This window comes from Tupaia chinensis, unplaced genomic scaffold (genome assembly GCF_000334495.1).
Source record: "Tupaia chinensis unplaced genomic scaffold, TupChi_1.0 Scaffold000438_1, whole genome shotgun sequence".
NCBI lineage: Eukaryota > Metazoa > Chordata > Mammalia > Scandentia > Tupaiidae > Tupaia > Tupaia belangeri.
In genome coordinates, this window is record NW_006159943.1 from 1,265,022 (window position 1) to 1,288,071 (window position 23,050).

Here is a 23,050-nt window from a genome sequence, read left to right on the forward strand (position 1 = left end):
GGGGCGCCCCCCCCCCCGAGGCCCTGCCCTCAGCCTGCCCCCCCCTATCGGCGGTGCCGGGCCCCCTCTGGGGCTTCCCAAGCCAAAGAAGAGGAGAGAGCCGGTGAAGATCGCGGCGCCGGAGCTGCATAAGGGCGATGTGAGTATGCAGGGAAGGCACCCCCAAACTGACTGTCGGGGTTGAGCTCAGCTGTAGGAAGGACTTGCGAGATGGGACTCCATCCTATAAACTCCGACCATTCCAAGCCACTGGAATCCTCTTACAGTGTAATTGATTGAGCCGAAGTTGGTCAGCTTGGGGAGTTCGGGTGTTTGCCTATGCAGGGTTCTCCAAGTTGGGCTCCCTTGCAGAAGAGCCACGTATCATCACCTGGCATTTACAGGCCCAAGTCTAGGCCTAGGGATGCTCAGTTCCTCTCCCCCTCGTGGCATCTTCATCTCAGGCTGCGTTTTTTCCCTCTTCCCAGACAGAACTGGAAATCTGGCCCCTGAAGGAATCACAGCAGTCAGGACTTCTGAGCCCTGGCCCCACTCTTGGGACCTGCCTTTTTCTGTGCCCCTGAGCAGAAATGCTTTAGGGCCTCTAGGGAAAGGATGGGAATTTTAGAATCTGTTTTTGAAGGGAGTTAGAGAAGAAACTGCACGTTTGTTGGGTGCAGATCACTTGCCAGGCCTTTTTCTGCAGTGGTTACTGAACTTTGGGAGATGACATGCCAGCTTTCACAGGTGAGACACAAGTGTCCAGTGTGCAGGGTGTTACCTGGTAAAGAGCAAGGCGAAGATGACATAACTGGGTCTTTCTGAACCTCAAACCTCGCCTCTGGTGTATCTGGGTAGTTGGGTACTGTTTCTAGGAGAGGCAGCCAAGCTTCTGCATGTGACAGCAGCACACAAGGTCCCTTCTGGATCAAGGGCTTTGGGGGTAAAGGAGACTAAATTGGAGCCAGCAGGAGGCGTGAAGGTTAAGACGCTGGATCCCACATGGCTGACTGCCTGGTTTGAGAGTCCAAGACCTAGCGGCTTGAAAATCATGCTGGGTGGGTGTGCGTGCTGAGGGGAGACTGGAGGAGAAGGGATTGGGGTGTGGCCATCCCCCAGGGGATGATTTCTCTCCCTCACATGCATGCACGAAAAACTAAAAACCAATACACTTAAAAAAAAAAAGACATTAATTGGAGGGGCAAGGAAGGATGTAGAATTACTGTGCGGTGCTTTCCTTTGTCTCCTCTGAGAAGTTCATTGGTCACTTCCGGCCTCCCCTTTGCTAACCTTCTGGGAGAAGTTTATTGCCTTGCTGTCCTGAAGAAGTTGACGTCTGAAAGGCCACTTCCATCCTTGTACTTGCTGTATCTTCAGTTTCTTTTCCCAGGTATCCTTACATTCTTTCCTTCACCTCATTTGAGTCCTGGCACACAAGGCATCCTCCCTGCGAGGACTTCCTTAGCGTATCTGTTTAAATTATTGGCCAGTCAGCTGGTGTGGAGGTTAAGGTGGCTGGATCCCACACAGCCAACCTCCGGGTTCGAGTCCTGGCCCCAGTGGCTTAAAACTCATGCTGGGTGCATGTGCATGCATGCCCAAAGTCCTGAGAGGAGAATGGAGGAGAGGAGATTGTGGTTTGGCCATCCTTGCTAGGGGGCTGATTTCTCACTTTTAAGTAAGTAAGTAAATAAATAAATAAATTGCAACCTCCCGTCACCCCCTACTCTCGACTCTCCTTTCTTTTTTTTTTTTTTTTTAATTTTTCTGTACGACACCACTATTTCATATTTATTTTTCATTTGCCTCTCTCTTTCCACTAGTATATGAACTGTAGGGAGGCAGAGGTTATCTCGTTTTTATTTTAGTTAGTTAATAAATTAACAATTGCTAAAGGGTATGCATAGACACCAGAAAAGAGATTTTTATTCTTCTTATTATTTGTCACTGCTACATCCCTAGTAGTTAAACAATGCCAGGCATATATTGAATATTCCAAAAATACCTTCTAAGTGAGTGAACTCAAATAAGTAAAGATTTTTCATGGAAGGAAATCCCAGAATCTCCCTCCCTATCTTGTTGAAACTTTCTTCTGTATCACTTCCCACTTTTTTCCCTCACTCGAGTCTGTCAGTTCTAAGTTTAGGATCCAATATCAGTTCTTTGTTGCTCCACTGGAACTTACTTAGGCCTCGATTTAATCTGGGACAAAGAAAGGCCCCCCAATGAGATAAAGGAAAGTCCATTTTCTGGCATTCTCTTTTCTCTCTTCTTTCTTCACCCTGTTCTTCTTCCCCAGCCAATATCAGCCTAACAGTGATGTGGGGGATGAATAGGGAAGTGTCACTGCCGGTGCCGGCCTCCCTCCACAGTGACAGTAGAAAGGCTCATTCTAGCTCTCACACGGTAGCCTTAGGAAAACTTGCTGGTAAGGCTGTAGAATCTTGCCTGTTGGTTGGCTGAAGTGGCAGAAAATTCTGAGGTCTCCTAAGTGTCCCTCCTTCCTTAGGATAATTCACTGCATTTTGGGGGTGAATAGTGACATTGTTAACTAAAGTAAAATTCTTCCACTCAGCTGGCTCAGCCCCTGCCCTCCTTTTTTTTAGAAACAAGTTCTAGGGGGAGCAGCAGTTAGCATAATGGCTGTGTCGCCGGATTCCCATGTAGTCGACCGCGGTTCAAGTCCCAGACCCGGTGGCTTAAAACTCACGTTGGGCGTGTGTGCATATGTGCCTAAGATCCTGAGAGGAGACTGGAGGAGAAGGGATTGCTGCGTAGCCATCCCCCCTGGGGGGTGATTTTTCACTTTCTGTCTCTCTCTCTCTCTTTCTGGTGAGCGCATGTGCCCTATAGCAAAAAAAAAAAACCTCTCCAAAAAACAAAACAAAACAAAAAAAAGGCAGCTGGCCAAGTGGGAATCCAGCGCCTTTAACTGCCCTGCCACCTGCGGGCCCCTGAATTTCTTGTTTTGTTGTTAGTAGGATACATGCACTTGCCAGAGAAAGAGAAAGCACCTCCCACCCACCGTGGGGCATGGTCATGCCACAATCCCTTGTCCTCCATTTCTCTATCCTGTCAGGATGGGAGATGAGATTTGAACTGTAGTTAGGTATATGGGATCCAGCTCCCTATGCACAATTTTTTATTTTTTATTTTTAGAGAGATTTTTGCTACAGGGCATGTGAGCTCACCAGAGAGACAGAGAAAGCGAGAAATCACCCCCCAGGGGGGGATGGCCATTCCACAATCCCTTCTCCTCCATTCCCTTCTTGGGATTTTAGGCACACAGGTATGTACATCCATCGTGAGTAGCAAGCCTCTGGGTCTGAGACTCAAACCGCAGTTGGCCATGTGGGAATCTAGTGCCTTAACCACTGTGCCACCTGCTGGCCCCCTTATGCACAGTTCTTAACCACTGTGCTATGAGGCTGGCTCTTTTTTTTTTTTAAGAGAGATTTTTGCTGTGGGGTCACTGGAGAGTGTGTGTGCTTGCTGGAGAGACAGACAGACAGAAAGCAAGAAATCACTCCCCAGGGGGATGGCCACGCCACATTCCGTTTTCTGTCATTCTCCTCTCGGGGTCTTGGGCACACATGCACACATGCCTGGCATGAGTTTAAGTCATTAGGTCTGGGACTCGAACCGTGGTCGACTACATGGGAGTCCAGCAGTGTAACCATCACACCATCTGCTAGTCCCAGAGGCTGGCTCTTTTTTTTTTTTTTTTTTTTGAGAGGTTTTTGCTATAGGACGCGTGTGCTTGCCAGACAGACAGAGACATAGAGACAGAAAGCGAGAAATCACCCCCCAGGGGGGATGGTCATGCTGCAATCCCTTCTCCTCCATTCTCCTCTCGGGATCTTGGGCACGCACACACATGCGTCCGGCGTGAGTTTTAAGCCACCGGGTCCGGGACGCGAACCGCGGTTGATTACGTGGGAGTCCAGCGACATAGCCATTACGCTAACTGCTGGTTCCCGAGGCTGGCTCTTTAAGTTTAATCTATTCATGATAATGTGTGTGTGCACACATGAGAGAGAGGGAGAGCGAGCACGCACACACGCTGGACAAACACAGGGCCCTAAATAGGATCTTGTCGTGCTGCTGACCCCTCTGCAGCTTGTGAGGATCTGGGGTGCCCGTGTGCATGTCGAGTGTTCCAGGTTGACTGAGGATCCAAACCTGTGGTTGGCCATATTGCCTTCAATGTTGCAGAGCTGCATGTTACCATTGGGCCACCACGGCTGAGCTGACCTTTGTCTTTAAAAGAGCTGTGACCCCTCCAGTTCTGAGCCCCTCTTAGTCTTACACTTAGTAGATTCTCAGTGCATGTTAGAAGGAATGAATTAGGTTCCTTCAAATAATTTTCCTTTAGAGTTGGTGTTTGAAGTGCAAGTACTTAACTCTGAACCCATTCATTCATTCATTCATTTAGTATAAGCTGCTTTGTGCCTGGAGCTAAGAGCACAGTAAGTGGTCAACATGTAGACCCCGACTAGGAGGAGCTTCTGTTCTGGGGAGATTTTAGGTCAAGTCACCATGATAGAGCTGGTGCCCTGGGAGCACACCTGCCGGGCACTGGTCCAGTCTCTAGAGGTTGGGAGGCTTCTCAGAGGAGGAAGTGTCTAAATAAAGATGAGACAGGTACATAGGAGGAAGACAGAGAAAGGGAATAGAGGGGAGGACCACACTGGGCAGAGGAGACAGAATTACAAAAGCCTGGAGGTGAGACAGAGTGAGGTTGCTTTGGGGAACCTTGTTAGTAAGGCGCAGTGTTAGAGCACATGAGAGTGGTGGTGAGATGGTGCTTGAGCCAGGCCAAGGCCTGGTAGTGGTGGGCGTTGGATACCAGGCCAAGGTCTTTCGTCTTTCTAGGGTAGTGAAGAGCCGTAAAGGCTGAGCAGGAATTCTCTGATCACGGAGTGGTGAGAAACTTGGAGGGAGCAAGCCCGGCAGAGCCAGTCTGCAGGATGCTCGCAGCCTGGATAAGAGGATAGCAGGGTAGAGACCTGGAGGGTCAAGGTATATTTAGGAGGTAGAACTGCTAAGAACAGAGGATTGATCGGATGTCACATGTGAAGGGAGGATTCAAGGTTGATCCTATTTGTCTCTTGGCTCAGACAGTTGGAGGATATGGTGCTGTTTACTTGGTGAACCCAGGAGGCAGCACAGGTGAGAGATTACTTAGATTTCATTGGTTCTAGTGTCAGAAGCCAGCTCAAGCTAGTGGAAATGTTAAATGCGTCATGACTACACTGTAGGACCTCAGGAAGGCCTGGTACCAGGAGCTGGAGAGCAGTTGGAGAGCCACACAGCCGCTATTTGTACATTTGGTTCATTCTTTTTCTTTCTGTTCTTGTTTAAAGAGAGGTTTTTGCTATAGGGTACATGCTCTCGAAAGAGACAGAAAGCAAAAAATCACCCCCTAGGGGAATGGCCACGCCACACTGCCTTCTCTTCCATTCTCCTCTCAGGATCTTGAGCATACATGCACATGTGTCTGCTGACTCGAACCACGATCAACTACATGGGAGTCCAGCGACGTAACCATTACACCATCTGTTGGTCCCGATTATTATTATCATTTTTAGTTTGACCAGCAAGAAAGAGGGAAAGTGAGAAAGCAAACTGCCTGGTCTGGGACTTAAATAGTGGCCGAACATGTGGGAGTCCAGTGCCTTAACCACCATGCCACCTGTTAGCCCTGAGAATTGGATCAATTTCATTGGGGTCAAGTCATCCAGCCATCTGCAACCAGGAGTAGTACCAAATGTTCTCTCCAGATAAATTGTTAGCGTTTAATTATGAGAAATGATTCCATGGGATGAGTAGTTATCCGCTCCCTCCCCTTCTTACCATTTTTTTAAAAATAATTTTTTCATTTAACTTTATTTATCATTATTATTATTATTATTTTAATTTGACCAGAGGGAAAATGAGAAAGCAAGCTATCAGGTCCAAGGACTCAAACCTGTTTGTCATGTGGGAATCCAGCACCCTTAACTACCATGCCATCTGCTGGCCCCCTTTCTTACCATTCTTGCTCTTACTCAAGTTATATTGGTTGTTTGCATAGGCTTAGAGGATACTGGTTTCTGGAATTAAGATATAAAGACATAAAATTAGAAGAATAAGTCTGTTCTAAGAGTTTTGTGTTGGGACCTGCAGGTGGCATGGTGGTTAAGGTACTGGACACCATGACAGTGGTTTGAATCCCAGACCTAGTGGTTTGTTTTCTCACCCTCTCTGTTTCTCTCTGATCAAACTGAATAATAGGGACCAGTGTATGGTGTAATGGGTACGTTACTGGACTTCCACATAGTCGACCCACAGTTTGAGTCCCAGACCTGGCAGCTTGAAATTCAAGCTGCGCATGTGTGTGTGCATGCCCAAAGTCCCGAGAGGAGAGTGGAGGAGAGGGGATTGCAGTGTGATCATACCTCCTAGGGGGTGATTTCTTGCTCTCTCTCCTGCGAACACACGGGCCCTGTGGCAAAAGTCTCTCTTAAGAAAAAATCGAATAATAATAAATAAAATTAAATAATTATTTTTGAAAAAAAGTTCTGTGCCAAACACTATCTATTCCAAAGCAAACAAATTTTAGGGTTATCTGAATTAGCATTACTACTACTCTCAGATTGTTTACTCAGTGGAAAGTTTGAAGCTCTGACATTTGAGATTTTGCTAATTTTTTGTAATTTTTAGTAACCAAGTAATTATGAGTTAGCTGCAGTGGACTCAGCAGTTTCCGCCTGAGTTGGAAGAGGATGGACATGTGCACCAGCATTTGTGGGGCACCTGCCTAATACTTGATGCTGTGCTGGGCACATATGTCTAGCCTATGGAGAAGGAAGCAGGAGGTTAGGGAACAGGTGATTTGCCTACAGTCACACGGTTTGGGAGTAGCAGAGATTGTATCTGAACCCAGATGTGGTGGTTCTGTCTATCCTGGTGCCTACTGAAAAGACAGGAGGAGCCATGGGCAGCCAGAATCAGAAAGTAACCCACTGAGGAGTGCAAAATAGGGGAGAAAGTGATATCCTAACCAAAGGACAGATGTAAGCAGAAGCTACTTGAGACCAAAGAGTAAAAAATGTTGATGAATTTAGCCAATCGGGCTAATAGTGGTAGTGATTAGAGTCGGAGCCCTGGGGGAGTCTGTTCCTGGGCCCTTATTTCCTCCTTGGCTCCTAGCCCTGACAGCTAGTGATTGCCTTTTGGAGAGGGAGTCTCAGAACCAGAGGCTGGAAAGATAAGAGCGAGGCTCCCGCAGGGAATGAGGCTGTTATAGATTAGCAGATCCCGCTGGACCTGGCCTAATGGAAAATGTCTGTTTCCGTTCTTGCTCAGCAGTCTTAGGTGGGGTGTGTCTTGTCACTCTTGGCAGCCGGAGCAGAAAGGACAGTGGTGGCCCACTGAAGTTCAGGTTCTTGTAAGGCCAAGAAGACATACAATTCTTTCTTCCTTTTTTTTTTTCAAAGGCTTTTGCCATAAGGCCCATGCGCTCTCCAGAGAGAGACACTGAGAAGGGAAAGTGAGAAATCACCTCCCCGGGGAGATGACCACTCCACAATCCCTTCTCCTTCATTCTCCTGGGATTTGGGGCACACATGCACATAACGCCCAGTGTGATTTTCAAGTCACCAGGTCCAGGACTCAAACTGTGGTTGGCCGTGTAGGAGTCCTGTGCCTTAACCACTACGCCACCTGCTGGCCTTGAAATACAATAATTAAAAAAAAATATATTATTTATTTATTTATTCTAATTTTATTTTATTTATTTCTTTTTTTTTTTTTTTTTTTTTAATTTGACCAGAGAGAGACAGAGGGTGAGAGTGAGAGAGAGAAGAAGTGAGAAAGCAAGCCACCAGATTCAGGACTTGAACCCTGGTCGGCCATGTGGAAGTGTCCAACGCCTTAACCACCACACCGCCACCTGCTGGTCCCTGTTTTTGTTTTTGATAAGAAATTTTTTGCTATAGGGTATGTGCACTCGCTGGAGAGAGAGAGAGAGAGAGAGACAGACAGACAGACAGACAAAAAGTGAGAAATCACTCCCTAAGGGGGATGGCCACACTTCAGTTCCTCTTCTCCATTCTCCTCCCCGGATTTTGGGCACACATGCACATGCACTCTGTGAGTTTCAGGCCTTAGGTCTGGGAATCAAACCACAGTTGGCAATGTGCGAGTCCAGTGCCTTAACCACTATGCCGAGATACAGTAGTTTCCTAAGGGACACAACCAGTTTGTGTGTCCAAACCATGTGCACCTGTTCTGGTCCAGCCCACTCTCTCAGCCCTGGGTGCCCCCATGTTGCCCAAGGCCTAATAGACAGGCCTACTCAGAGTGCCATGTGATGGTCTTCAGTACTCTAGGAGTTGATCCCACCACCTCCATTTAATACATACCTGAAGAAAACAGTTCGATAGCTCCTCAGCCGTAACAAAACACTCTACGATGCTGGATCCACATGAGAAGGTCCCTGGTTCGTATCCAGGAACCTCTGTGTGATGGGCATGTGTATGCCTGCGATCTGGGTCAGCTAAAACTAGGGGTGGATTGCAGCATGAAGACCCTTTTGAGGGTGCCTGTCATTCTCTTGCTTGAAGAAAGAAATACGCCACGGTGCAATCCCTTCTCCTCCATTCTCCTCTCGGGATCTTGGGCATGCACACGTACACGCCTGGCGTCAGTTTTAAGCCACCGGGTCTGGGATGCGAACTGTGGTCAACCACGTGGAAGTCCAGCGACATAGCCATTACATTAACTACTAGTCCTGGAGAAAGAAAAAAAAATTTTTTTGAGAAGTTTTTGCTATAGGGCGCGTGCGCTCGCCAGACAGAGAGATAGAAAGCGAGAAATCACCCCCCAGGGGGGATGGCTATGCTGCAATCCCTTCTCCATTCTCCTCTTGGGATCCTGGGCATGCACGCACATGCGCCTGGCGTGAGTTTAAGCCACTGGCTCCGGGACTCGAACCATGATCGACTATGTGGGGGTCCAGTGACATAGCCATTACGCTAACTGCTGGTCCCGAGAAATATATATATATATTTTTAGTTTATTTATTTTTTTGAGAGATTTTCGCTATACGGCGCGTATGCTCGCCATACAGATAGAGACAGAGAGACAGAAAGCGAGAAATCACCCCCCAGGGGGGATGGTCACATCGCAGTCCCTTCTCCTCCATTCTCCTCTCGGGATCTTGGGCATGCACGCACACGTGCCCAGCGTGAGTTTTAAGCCACCGGGTCTGGGACGCGAACCACGGTCGGCTACGTGGGAGTCCAGCGAGATAATCATTATGCTAACTGCTGGTTTTCCCGAGAAATATTTTTTTAAAAGAAAAGTTAGGGTGCCAGCAGGTGGTGTGGTGGTCAAGGTGCAGTATTCCCACATGACCAACTATCATTTGAGCCCCGGACCTGATAGCTTGCTCTCTTATTTTTCCTTTCTGTTTCTCTCTAGTGAGTGTACATGCCCTGTAGCAAATTAAACTAACCAACTGACTAAATCAATAATCGTTTTAAAAAAAAGTTAAATGGGGGGCCAGCAGGTGGTGTAGTGGCTAAGGGCACTGGATTCCCACATGGCTGACCATGGTTTGAGTCTCGGAACTGGTGGCTTGCTTTCTCATTTTCCCTTTCTCTCTCTCTCTCTCTCCAGTCAAATTAAAAAATAATAACAACAAATGGAAATAAATAAATAAATAAATCTTAAAAAAAAGAGAAAAGCTAAATAGGGCCAACAGGTGGTGTGCAGGTTAAGATGCTGGATCCCACTTGGCTGGCTGTGTGGTCCAAGTCCCGGACCCAGAGGCTTGAAAATCAAACTGGGCACATATGCGTGCATGTCCAAAATCCCCAGAGGAGAATGGAGGAGAAGGGATTGTGGTCTGGCCATCCCACCTGGAGGACTGGTCTCACTTTCTCACTCCTCTTCCCCCACTTATTGTGAGCACGTGTGCCCTATAGCAAAAAAAAAAGTAAAGAAATTTTAAAACGCATTGAATTTTACCATATGATCTACCAGTTTCACTCCTGGATGCAAAGGGTTGAAAGCAGGGACTCAAACATACATGTACTCCCTTGTTCACAGGAACACCGCTCTCAGTAGCTGGAAGGTGGCAGCAGCCCAAGTGTTCCTCAGCAGATGAACGAGCAAAATGTGTGCGTGTCCGGTGGGGCATTACTCAGCCCTGTGGAGGAATGAATTCTGATACATGCTCTGGTGCATGCTGCAGCATGGACAGGCCTTGAAGGAATTATGCTAAGTAAAGTAAGACAGTCATGAAAGGGCAGATATTGTAGATTCCACTTACACGAGGGGCCTAGAGGAGGCAGATTTGCAGAGATAGAAAGTAGAATAGGGCCAGTCCCTAACGTGGTGGTTAAGGTGGCTGGATCCCACATGGCTAACTGCATGGTTCGACTCCTGGACCTGGACTTCTGTCTCCATCAAGTCCATGTGCTTTCTGCCAAAAAAAAAAAAAAAAGGTAGAATAGAGGTTACCAAGGGAGTTAGGGAATGGGGAGTTATTATGTAATGGGTTCAGAGGTTCTGTTTGGGATGATGAGAAAGTTCTGGAAATAGATGGTTGTGGTGATGGTTGCAGAATGTACTTAGTGCCATTGAATTATGCACTTGAAAATAGTTAAAATGGGGCAAACAGGTGGTGTGGTGGTTAAGGCACTGGATCCCTTGGGACTGACTGCTCAGTTTGAATCCTGGACCTGTCTGGCTTGAAAAACATACCAGGTGAATGAATGTGCATACCCAAAATCGCAAGAGGAGAATGGAGGAGAAGGGATTGCAGCATGGGCCTCCCTCCTGGAGGGTGATTTCTCACTTTCTATCTTTCTGTCTCTTTGGCTAGTACATGTGCCCTATGGTAAAATTATTTTAAAAAGATTTAATTCCATTTGTTATTATTTTTTAAATTGGATCAGACAGAGAGAGGGAAAGGGAGAAAGCAAGCTGCCAGGTCTGAGACTCAAACCACGGTCAGCCATGTGGGAATCCAGCACTTTTAACTACCATGCCACCACTGCCCTATGGTAAAAATCTTAACAGAAAAAGTTAAAATGGGGGACTGGCAGGTGGCGTGGTGGCTAAGGACACTGGACTCCCACATGGACAACCAGAATTTGAGTCCTGGACCTGGCGGCTTGCTTCCCCCCCTCCCTTCCCCCTCTCTCCCTCTCCCTCCTTCTTCCTCTCTGGTCAAATTAAAATAAGTAAAGTTAAATAAAATTATTAAATTTTTTAAAAAAAGTTAAAATGGTAAATTTTATGTTAACTCTCTTTTTCCATGAATAAAAAAATACTCCTGGGGCGAGGTGGTTGGGATTCTGGACTCCCACTTGGTCGACTGTGATTCAAGTTCTGGACCTGGAGGCTTGCTTTCTCACTTTCCCTCTCTCTCTCTGTCTCTCTCTGGTGAGCATGTGTGCCCTATAGCAAATAGAGAGGGAAAACAAGCCAAAAACCAAATACTTTCACATCTCTCACCATTAGGGAAGTTCTCTATATCAGGAATCCCCAATCCTCAGGGCCGCAGACTGGTGCCAGCCTGCTAGGCCACACGGTGGAGGGTCTGCAATGAGTGAGTGAGCGAGCAAGTGAGCGAGGCTTTGTCTGCGTTTGTAGTGCTCCCTGTAGCTTTCATTGCCACCTGGACTGTGCCCGCTGTGGGATCAGCGGTGGTACTGCGTTCTCAGGGAGCACGAGCTCTACTGTGTGATGGTCTCATTGTGTTTGCAGTGCGGTAGAGGTGGGAATGGGGTGCATGGTTGATGTGGTGTGCTTGGGTCATCTCAGGGCACTCCCCCCCACCACCATGGAGGGATTATCTTCCACAAGGCCAGGCCCTGGTGCCAGGAAGGTTGAGGACCACCACTCCGCAGTGTCTGAACTAAATCCCAAATGTTTAGATCAAGCTGTTTGTCTCTAGCCCAGTTCTCCATACATAAAAGCTGAGTTGATTTCCTATTATTCTCTTTTTAAAAAAATTATTTATTTATTTAATTCTATTGGTTATTATTTTTTAATTTGACCAGACAGAGACAGAGAAAGGGAAAACGAGAGAGCAAGCTGCCATATCCAGGACTCAAGCAGAGGTCACATGCGACAATCCAGTGTCTTTAACCACCAGGCCACCTGCTGGCCCCTGATTTCCTTCTAAATACTCCAAGATAGCTATAATCCATGCTCCACCTCCAGTATGACTGGGCAATGAACCACACATCTTTTAGCATTTGAATTACTTGTCTCTGTGTCCTGGTGCTCTTAACTAAAATTTACTTTTGTGTTTGGATACATTTTTACTATATTTTCCTTGTGTTTTCCTGTTGGTTTTCTGTTAGACTCCCACATGCCCAGAAGTGCTTTGAGTGGCAGCTAAACCTCATCCTCAGTGAACTAATGAGGTCCTTTTTTTGACCCCCTCTTAGACAAAGTTGGATGAAGTTAGTGCAAGAGGTAAGCGGCAGGTCCCTCGTTGTTTACTTTTTTTTCTTTTTTTGCCATTCGGCACATACATTTGCCAGAGACAGACAGGAAGTGAGAAATCACTGCCCAGCGGGGATGGCCACATCACAGTCCCATCTCTCCTCTCCTGTTGGGATTCTGGGTGCATACACACACACACATGTGCCCTGCATGGGTTTTAAGTGTCTGGGTCTGAGACTTGGACCACTGTCCACCATGTGGGAGTCCAGCACTTTAGCCACTATGCCACCTGCTGGTCCCCCCCACTGTTTCCTTTTTTAAGTTTATCCATTTATTTTTTCATAAGCAAGAGGGACAGAGAGACAGGCACCCCCAGTAGGGTCCCTGTAGCTACCATCTTCCTGTAGCTCCTGCCAGCCCTAGATCCTGGACACAGCCATGCCTGATATGTTCAGGGAGGTCTCTGGGTGCAAACCTGGAACCTTTCCATGTGAGTCAACCTGGCAGAACTTTGTGTTAACTGCTGTGCCAGTGTCCACCCCTCAGGCCCTCCTTTCCTCTGTACTCCCAGTCCCCTCTGCTTTCTGCTGTGACTGTGGGTAGGTTGTTCAATGGCTCTGAGCCTTGATTGTCAACTTTGAGAGGTGAAGACTTACTTCGCTTCTCCGTCAAAGATGAGTAACCATGACTAAACAAGGACTTCGGGGCTTCACACGTTTGTGAAGTTCTTATTTTAATGCTGTGTTTCAGGGAGTCTGTCATATTTAGTGCATGTCATGAGGTGATTTATAATAGTTCAGTAGAAGTTTAGTATAAGATGTTCAAAGGGAGAAGGATGGTTGTAATTGCCACAGCAATCTTTTTTTTTTTTTGGAGAGGTTTTTGCTATAGGGCGCGTGTGCTCGCCAGACAGAGAGAGACATAGAGACAGAAAGCAAGAAATCACCCCCCAGGGGGGATGCCCATGCCGCAGTCCCTTCTCCTCCATTCTCCTCTCGGGATCTTGGGGACGCACGCACACGCACCCGGCGTGAGTTTTAGGCCACCAGATCCGGGACGCGAACCGCGGTCGACTACGTGGGAATCCAGCGACATAACCATTACGCTAACTGCTGGTCCCACACAGCAGTCTTTTAAATCCAGAAATAACAGGGTGTTTTAAAGTCTTCATGCAGGTTTTTTTGTGCCTTTACATTTTAAACACAGGTTGTCAGTACAATGGGAACAATCTGTGACATTAAAACAGATTGAATGTTTGGCCCACAGCTGATCTGGCCTTCAGTTCCATTAGCCATGGGGCAGTTTGCCTCCACTCAGTTGTCACAGGATCTGACAAATAATACGCTGTAAAACTTTATAGATGTAATTACCTTGAATTTGGATAGAATTTGTCTTCAGGTTGTTTCCATCGGATCTGTTGCCTGAGATGGTTAAATGTGTCCAGGGATTCTGTGCAAACCTGTATACCCCATAGTGAGGTGGTCTGTGTGGTAGGCTGCAGGGGAGATCGTCAGGAACACTTAGAGGCAATGGGAGTTTGGAACACAGAGAAAAGGTGGAGAATGAGTCGACGTTGTGTGCTTAAAGCTTTTTTCTTGGTTGAGTTTGACATTTTGGAAAGCTAGAGAGAATAATAATTTTTTTTTTTCCTGTTTTAAAAGCCAGATATATTTTAAAAGGATCATGCTTATAATAAGTAAATTACATAGTGGAAAAACATCAATGATGTTTCATCAGTGATGAATGAAAAGGCACACTTGAAAAGTTCAAGAGTAGAAAGAACAGTTCTTTTTGTTTTGTTTCTAATAAAGGAGGAAAGGGGAGACATTAAAAGCATTTTTCAGGTGAAGGTTAGCTGAAGTAGATTCCAGTCTTTTGCCACGTAGATGCGATACATCAGGGCGACAGCCAGCCGGAGACAGCAGGGATCAGCCGATTGGTTCACCAGCTGGAATTTGCCTCAAGAGCAGTAAGTTTCTGGAGGCTTGGTACTCGTTGGTCTGTCCTCTGGATGAAGCGCCCCAGTGGTGTACATTGTGGACAGCTCTCGAGCATCTGAAGAGTGGCTGGCATCCTCAAAGTTTCAGTAGCGTCCCCTCCAGCTTGTTCCCTCAGGACTTGTCCACCAGGATGCTCTTCCAGAAATTCGGTCAAGTTGTACACCTTGTGCAGGGTCACCCAGGTGCTTTTGCTGTGGTTATGCTTCTGGATCTCTCCCAAGGTATAGCACTTCATGGCCTTGTCTGACTGCTCGGCCATCTTGGTCTGCAGCGAGCCAGGCCCTGCACCCCCAGCTGAGCCGGGTGGAGCGGAGAGCACATCTCAGATAGCTGGCCTGGGACATTCCTCCTGGTCCCAACGGGTGCCAGGGTCTGGGCACCCTGCTGAGAATAATAATGTTTGAACTTGGATTAGAACTATTTTTTTTTTAAAGTTTATTTTTTACATGAATGAAAGACACAAAGACATTCCCAACAGGGTCTTCATGCCACAGTCTTTTTCGGCCTGCCGAGCCCCAGCTCATAGCATACTCAGGAAGGTCTTCAGACATGCACTTGGAATTTTTCCAGATGGGTCAGCCTCACAGAGTGTTGTATTTTACCCCCATGCCATCATCTGGCCCTAGACTATATTCAGTTTCATGGTCGGTACTCTGCGGTCTTTACAGCATGATTGTGACATGGGTGAGTATGATTTCCAGCTCAGGTTTGTGAGTTAAGTTGCCAGATTCCCCAGCCACTAAGTGGCAGAGCTGACTCAAACTGGTGTTCCTCAGTTGGTGCCTCATGCTCCCCCAGCTGTATTATGTGGCATTCAGTGTGGTGTTGTCACTGTGGCTCTCAGGCCTGAATAGAGACAGACAGCCCATCGTGGTACCACTGCAGAAGCACAGAGCCAGAACTGAGGCACATCCTGGTTCTATGTCCTAGTCATAGTTTAACCTCTCAGAGCCTTACTTTCCTCACCTGTAAAATTGAGATTAAAGCCTATCTGGAAATGTAGTTGTAAGGCCAACTGGTGGTGTGGAGGTTAGGGCTACTGAATCCCACATGGCTGACTGCATGGTTGATTCCTAGACCCATTGGCTTGAAAAACACCCTGGTGCATGTGTGTGAGTGTCCAAAATCCTAAGAAAATGGAAGAGAAGGGATTGTGGCATGGTCATCCCCTCTGGGGGTTGCTTTAGCACTTTCCCTCTTTGCCTGGCAAGTGCATCTGCCCTCTAGTAAAGCAGACAAAACATAACAAAAAGAAATGTGATCATGGGACTGGCAGGTAGCATGGTGGTTAAGGGCACTGAACTACCATATGGCCGACTGTGGTTCGAGTCCCAGACCTGGCAGCTTGCTTGCTTCTCACTTTCCCTCTCTCTCTCTTTCTCTCTTACTCTATTCATCTCTAATAAAACTAAAATAAATAAACAAACAAATAAATAAATAATTTTTTAGGGGGAAAAATCGTAAGGGTTGAATGAAAATTGTGAGCAAGTTGCCTGCCTGTATAGTAGGTACTCAGTAGATGGTTGTCCTTTCCCTGCCTCCCCTTTTTTTTATCCCCCACATTCAGTTACCAAGACAGAGGGCCCTTACCTGGTTCTTAAATATATACTAAAGTTTATTTATTTATTTAATTCCATTTATTATTATCCTTAAAAATTACTTAATTTTATTTATTCATTCATTTATTTTAATTTGACCAGAGAGAGTTTCACAGAGAGAGAGAGGGAAAGTGAGAAAGCAAGACACCAGAACCAGGACTCAAATCACAGCCGACCACGTGGGAGTGTCTGGTGCCTTAACCACCATACCACCCGCTGATCCTGTTATTATTTTTTCATTTAATTAATTAATTTACATTTACTGTACATCAGTACAGTATACAAAAATGAGATTTTTCCATCCAGAACACACTGTCCATTGGCTTAATAAAGGATATTATCATAGGTGTTATTGTCAACAAATAATTTTTTCCATTTCTTATTTCTTATATATTTTGCTTTATTTCCCCCTTGATTCCCTTCCTCTCCCCATCTGCCATTTCCCATCCTCCTCCCATACTGCCAGTCATTTCCCATGCCCCTTTTTCCCCACATTTTATTGATTCACTAAAAATCTTAATTAATCTAAAAACTTTCAGTAGCAAGTGGAGCTGATGTATACATATCTGTGAGCACATGTCTGCCTTCAGGAGTAAACCTCGGGGAGTAGAGTGAACGGACTATAAAGTAGCACCTTGCTGGGGTATAAATACTCATCTGGCAGCGGTTAGTACGGTGAAAGGCTCCCAGGCACCAAAGCAGTGTTCAGTTACGGTTCGGCCTTTGCTGTCCGAATAAGCACACATGAGAAAGGTCCCGTTTACAGAGCACGTACAAATTAACTGACATAACAGGCCACCTCCCACAAGTGAGTGATGTCGGGGCGCAGAGTGAAAAGAACAAGGTGAGGTTCGTCAGAGAGGACAGGGAGAACGAGGTGGCAGTGACAGGCGACATACGGGGGAGGGACAGGGCTTACGTGGAGGAGAGCACAAATGCAGGAAACAGTGAATGCTTTGAAGGGATTTAAATTTTTTTTTTGTAAATTAATGATTTACAGTTATATATTTATGAGGTACAAAGTGATATTAAGATTTATGAGTACAGGGACCAGCAGATGGCATAATAGTTATGTTGTTGGACTCCCATGTAGTTATCTGCAGTTCAAGTCCTAGACCCGACGACTTAAAACTTAAATGCCAGGTGCATGTGCGTGCGTGCCCGAAGTCCTGAGAGGAGAATGGAGGAGAAGGGATTGCAGCGTGACCATCCCTCCTGGGGGGTGATTTCTCGCTTCCTATCTGTCTGTCTATCTCTGTCTCTTCCCCAAGTTCACGTGCCCTATAGCAAAAATTTCTCTTAAAAAAAGAAAAGAAAAGATTGGGACCAGCAGGTGGCATGGTGGTTAAGGCACTGGACACTCCACATGGCCGACCACGGTTCCAGTCTCGGACCTGGTGACTTGCTTCCTCACTTCCCCCCGCCTCTGGCTCTCTCTCTGGTCAAATTAAAATAAAATTAATTAATAAATTAAAACAGATAATTCTTTTTTAAAATTTAATTCAATTTTATTTGTTATTATTATTTAGTTTTTTAATTTGACTAGGGAGACAGAAGGAGAGAGAAAGGGAAAGTGAGAAAGCAAGCCGCCAGGTCCAGGACTTGAACTGTGGTTGGCCATGTGGGAATCCGGCACCTTAACCACCATGCCACCAGCCAGCCCAACAGATAATTCTTTAAAAAAAGATTAATGGGGACCAGCAGTTAGCATAATGGCTATGTCGCTGAACTCCCATGTAGTTGACCGCAGTTCGAGTCCCGGACCCGGTGGCTTAAACTCACACCAGGTGTGTGTATGTATGTGCCCAAGATCCCGAGAGGAGAATGGAGGAGAAGGGATTGCAGCATGACCATCTTCCCTGGGGGATGATTTCTTGCTTTCTGTGTCTCTGACTCTTTCTGTCTTTCTGGCGAGTGTATGTGCCCTATAGCAAAAACCTCAGTGTGGAATAATTAAACTAATTAACATCCATTACTTCTTAATCATTAACATCTAAGCAGTCTTTTTTTTTTTGGAGAGGTTTTCGCTATAGGGCGCGTGCGCTCATCAGACAGACAGAGAGAGACAGAGAGACAGAAAGCGAGAAATCACTCCCCAGGGGGGATGGTCACACCGCAATCCCTTCTCCTCCATTCTCCTCTGGGGATCTTGGGCACGCACGCACACGCGCCCGGCGTGAGTTTTAAGCCACCAGGTTCGGGACGTGAACCACAGTCAACTACGTGGGAATCCAGCGACATAGCCGTTACGCTAACTGCTGGTCCCTAAACAGTCATTTTTTGTGGTGAGAACATTTGAAATTTACTCTTAGCAATTTTGAAATGTACAATATGATATTAACTATATTCACCAGGCTTTGCAGCAGATCACAAAAGAACAGCTTAACTACTCCTGTCTGAAACTGCATCTGTCCTTTGACCACTGTCTCCCCTTACCCTCACACCTGAGGCTCTGTAACCACCTTTCTACTCTGTGCTTCTGTGAATTCAGTTATTTTGGATTCTGCATATGAATAAGAACATGCAGTATTTGTCTTTCTGTACCTGACTTACTTCACTTAGGTTATGTTCTTCAGTTCTATCCATGTTATTGCAAATGGCAGAATTTCTTCCTTTTTTTTTATAGTAGTTTTTTTTTTCTTGAAGAATGATTTTATTTAACTTTATTTTTTAATTTGACCAGAGAGAAACAGAGTGAGAAAGAGGGGGAAAGTGAGAAAGCAAACCACCAGGTCCACCAACCATGGTTGGCCATATGGGAGTCCAGCATCCCCAACCACCACTCCACCTGCCAGCCCCAGAATTTCTTCCTTTTTTTAAAAAAATATTTATTTATTTAAAAAATAATTACTTAACTTTATCCATTTATTCCTTTTTTATTTTGGAGAGGTTTTTTGCCATAGAGCGCGTGCGCTCACCAGACAGACAGAGAGAGACAGAGAGACAGAAAGCGAGAAATCACCCCCCAGGGGGGATGGCCACACCGCAATCCCTTCTCCTCCATTCTCCTCTTGGGATCTTGGGCACGCACGCACATGTGCCCGGCGTGAGTTTTAAGCCACTGGGTCTGGGACGCGAACCGCGGTCGACTACGTGGGAGTCCAGTGACATGGCCATTACGCTAACTGCTGGTCCTGAGAGATCCTTATTACAGAACAATTTGAAGAGAGAGTTGTGAGACGTGAGAGTCAGTTGAGAAAGACAGGCATGTGACCTGAATTTGTATAGAATCCTAGAGATGATCTTGGATTTCTGCCTCATCGTCTTACAGATAACCAAACCAAGACCCAGGGAACAAATGGAAAGTGTTTTCTTGGTTTGGGAAGTAATTTTTTTTTTTTTTTAATGTAACATTAAAGCTCACTCTTTGTACGTATGCTTGTATTTTTCCTAGTCTTAAAGATGCTGAGGAACTGCTATTGAGCTAAAGCTTAGATACATTTCAGTGTGAGAACTTGTCTTAGAAACAGTCCCGATGGGTACCACCAGATGGCATAATGGTTACATCACTGGACTCCCACGTAGTCGACCGCGGTTCGCGTCCCAGACCCAGTGGCTTAAAACTCACGCCGGGCACATGTGCGTGCGTGCCCAAGATCCCAAGAGGAGAATGAAGGAGAAGGCATTGCAACATGGCCATCCCCCCAAGGGGTGATTTCTCACTTTCTGTCTCTCTGTCTCTCCTGCGAGTTCTGTCTCTCCTGGAGTGCACGTGGCTTGTACCAAAAATCTCTCTTAAAAAAGAAACAGTCCTGATGAATCAGAGGGACAGGACGGGTCACCTCCTGTCTTGCCCCAAGCCCTCACTGTCAAGCCCTCACCGTCATCACTTGCCTGCCTTCCTCTTGGACATGAACAACTCAGTCTGGCAGACCATAGATCATACTCAGAGAGGGAATGGATTTCTCAGTGGCATTGACCTTTAATGCCTCACAGAAGAGTAGTTAACACACCACGTAATCCCCCAGGAGCGCCTCAGCCCAGTGGTTATGTAGTCTGTGTAAGTGGTTTTAAAAGTGGAGCTGAGATTGGGTGAGATTGTGGGCCAGATCCCATTCGTCTTCTAGGAGACAGATTTATAGGAAGAAGAATGGGTATTGCTTTTTCTTTTCACCAAGAACCAAATGGAGGCAAGTTTTAATTTAGCAGAGTGGAAATTGACACCAGGAAGACCGTGCCACAAGTCTGAGGGCAGGGGAATGAGCGCCCGGAAGGAGGTCAAGGCACCCCCTTCACGTGTTGTTGTATTTAATACGAATGTTTCTTCCACTGCCCCGAAACAATGAGGCCTCACTCCATTCCTTTTTCTCTTAGTCAGATTCCGAGGAAGATGAACCCACCAAGAAGAAAACTGTCCTTCAGGTAAGCTTTGTGACATGCTGTAGGCCATTTCTTCTCTTCCCGAATTGTTTTCTGAAAGACAGGACCTGGGGTGCGCAGCAGCTTTAAATCAGCACAAGTTTACACGTCTGTGAGGTTTGGTCAGGTTTCCCTCCCAACTGCAGGTCTCTGCGTCCCTCCCTCTCCGCTGCTCCTAGCCTGAGCGTGGTGGTGGCACCTCCTGGAGGACAGGCCGCGGTGGGGAGGTGAATCGTGGTTCAGCTCGGTTCACTCCGTCTCAGGTACACGGATTAGTTAGGGAGGGTAGAAAAAAAGAGACAGGTCAAATTGATGTTAGGGAGTGTTTATATTTAAAAATTGTTCACCTTCTCTCTGTCTCTTATTTAACCTGGAAGATCCACTGAAATAACACGGCATACCTGGCACTGTTCTGATTTGTCAGAGTTTAATCGATCTCATCCTCCTAATAGCGCCGCAGTTAGAATGGGTTATCAGCCCTAATTTACGTATGAGGAAACCAGGAACTCGCTCACAGTCAGCCACTAGGGGGTAGAGGAGGCAGAGCTGGGTTCTGATGAGGCGGTCTGACCATAGGGTCCTGGCTTCAGGCTGCTGTGCTTGAGTTAGACCAGAAGGCCTGCGGGGCTGGTGGGTGATCTCCCTGTTTCTTCTCATCCTAGTACCTTTGTGCCGGCCCCCGCCCGCGCTCTCCACCCTGGGCGGCTTGTACGCTCTGACCTATGTTGATCACATCTCAGGGAAGCAGAACAGTCCTGCCGTCGTAAGGCGGTTGTCTCTTTTGGGTCTGCGATGCCGAAGCGGCCCCTGTTCCTCACTCTGTTAGGGTGTCATTTTCACCTCTGGGAGGGCATACAACACGGTCCTACGGAAGTCAGAAAGATAACTGGCCAGGGTGGGTGATGCGGGAGGAATCATGGAAGAGGCCGACGTGCTGAGACTGAATGGGCCAGTCATCATCCTGTTACCAGGGTGCCTTCCTGGAGGAGGTGGACCAGCTCTGAAAGTACCCCTCTCCCCCCCTCCCCCCTGAATAAAGAGCAACCTTCCAGAAGGTAGGGAGAGAGGGGTGGGTAGAGAAGTTCTGAGCTGTGAAGGCAGAGTGGGACTCAGTTCTGCAAAGGGGTGCAAGTGTGACCCCAGGTGTCATCTGGAAAGTAGTCTGAAGACGTGCTCCTTCTCCCCTTACCCTGGGTCCTGTAAGATGGGGCCTCAGGGGCTGCCAGGCTGGACTGACCCAGTCTGCAAACACAGATGGCAGGGAGAGGAGCCCGCCCCGGATGGACAGCTCTGTCTGCCCTGCTTGACACAGAATCTCATGTTGGTTCTGGGCCTCTCTTGGCTGGGAGAGCTGGAAGACACTGGTACTCTAGCTCTGCAACCTTAATCCATTCTCCTTTTTCTAGTTGGCACCTCCCTCAGCCCTGCAGTTGGGCCAAGCTGGCCTTTGAACACCCAGAAAGCAGGATCTGAGAGATTCTTAGGAGTAATAGGAACTCTGAGTGGTGGGACCAGTTAGCTTACAAGTTGATAAGCTGAATGCTTGACCTGGCATCAGCAAATGAATGTACCAGATGAAGGCTCTCCATGGACAGGGCAGGGGACTTGGAGCAATATACGTGAAATACATAAATGTGTTTTGTTTTTAAAAAGCTCTGGCAAATTTTATTAAAGAAAAATGTTGCATGGTTTACTTTTCACCGATCTGTTCTGGCGTGCTTCTAATGGTGTCGGAATCGCCTGGATCCGTGATAGCCGGTGTGCACACCCTGTGGTGTTTCCCACTCGCCGTGCCCAGCTGAGTAGTATTTTCGCAGCAGCGATGGGCGCCAGTTCTGGCCAACATGGCATAGGACTCTTTCAGATGTCCTCCAAGCTGGGCCGTTGTTGGCAAGGATGCCCAACTTGGCTTTGCCTTGTCTGATCATCTTCAGAGTCTGCTTGGACCCCAGCACATACTTCCCATTTCTCATAACTAGTTGGAGCCGAGAGTTGATCGACTCCAGCAACTTTCTTGTCTTCCTCACAGTCACCTGTGACCGCCGTCTTCTTGCCTTTGGTGTGGGACAGTCCCCAACCAAGAGCAGCCACCAAGACGGCTGGGGAGCAAGAACAGTATGGATGTGTCTTTTGTTCCTGACTTTGGATAGCAATCTAAAGAAAGCAGAGGGTTCCCATGTTAAGAGGACCCTTCGGTCCTGGGCTTTTGGGGAGGAAGGATGACGTGGCAGCAAGAGCACTGTCTGCTGAAGACGCAGTGTTGGGGAAGACTCTGTAGCCGCAGGCAGTGGTGCAGGGTTGGGATGGAGCCATGAAGAGGGCTGGCCTCTCGTTGGGGAGAAGCAGCCAGCGGAAGGGCCAGAGGTAGCAGGAGTCGAGCCCAGATCAGATGGCCTCTGGATGGAGGTAAGAAGCAGCAAGGGTGGTGAGGTTTTAGGCTGGAGTTCATGCCTGTTCTCGATGTCACTAGTATGTAACATACAATCTCCCTTGTCGTCTTTCTTCCCTTCTCCTCCAAACCTGGGCTCATCAGGGATCCGGCGAGGGGACTGGTTTGTCTGCCTTGCTTCCCCAACCTAAAAACCTGACTGTGAAAGAGACTAACAGGTTGCTCCTGCCCCATGCCTTCTCCCGGAAACCCTCGGATGGCCCCTCTGAATCTAA

General features: G+C 47.1%; 1 protein-coding gene and 1 pseudogene across 1 annotated transcript in view; one reads left to right on the top strand and one right to left on the bottom strand.

Annotated features, from left to right (window-relative positions):
* PRCC (proline rich mitotic checkpoint control factor) overlaps positions 1-23,050 on the top strand; it is a 37,163-nt gene that overhangs the window by 708 nt on the left and 13,405 nt on the right. The window contains exons 2-4 of the mRNA XM_006155210.3: positions 21-139; positions 20,342-20,389; positions 22,920-23,050. The exon at positions 22,920-23,050 is cut by the window's right edge and continues 454 nt beyond it. Coding sequence (XP_006155272.1) covers positions 21-139; positions 20,342-20,389; positions 22,920-23,050 — 298 coding nt within the window. The remainder of the gene's footprint in view (positions 1-20; positions 140-20,341; positions 20,390-22,919) is intronic.
* LOC102478903 (cytochrome b5-like) lies at positions 13,736-14,716 on the bottom strand (annotated as a pseudogene).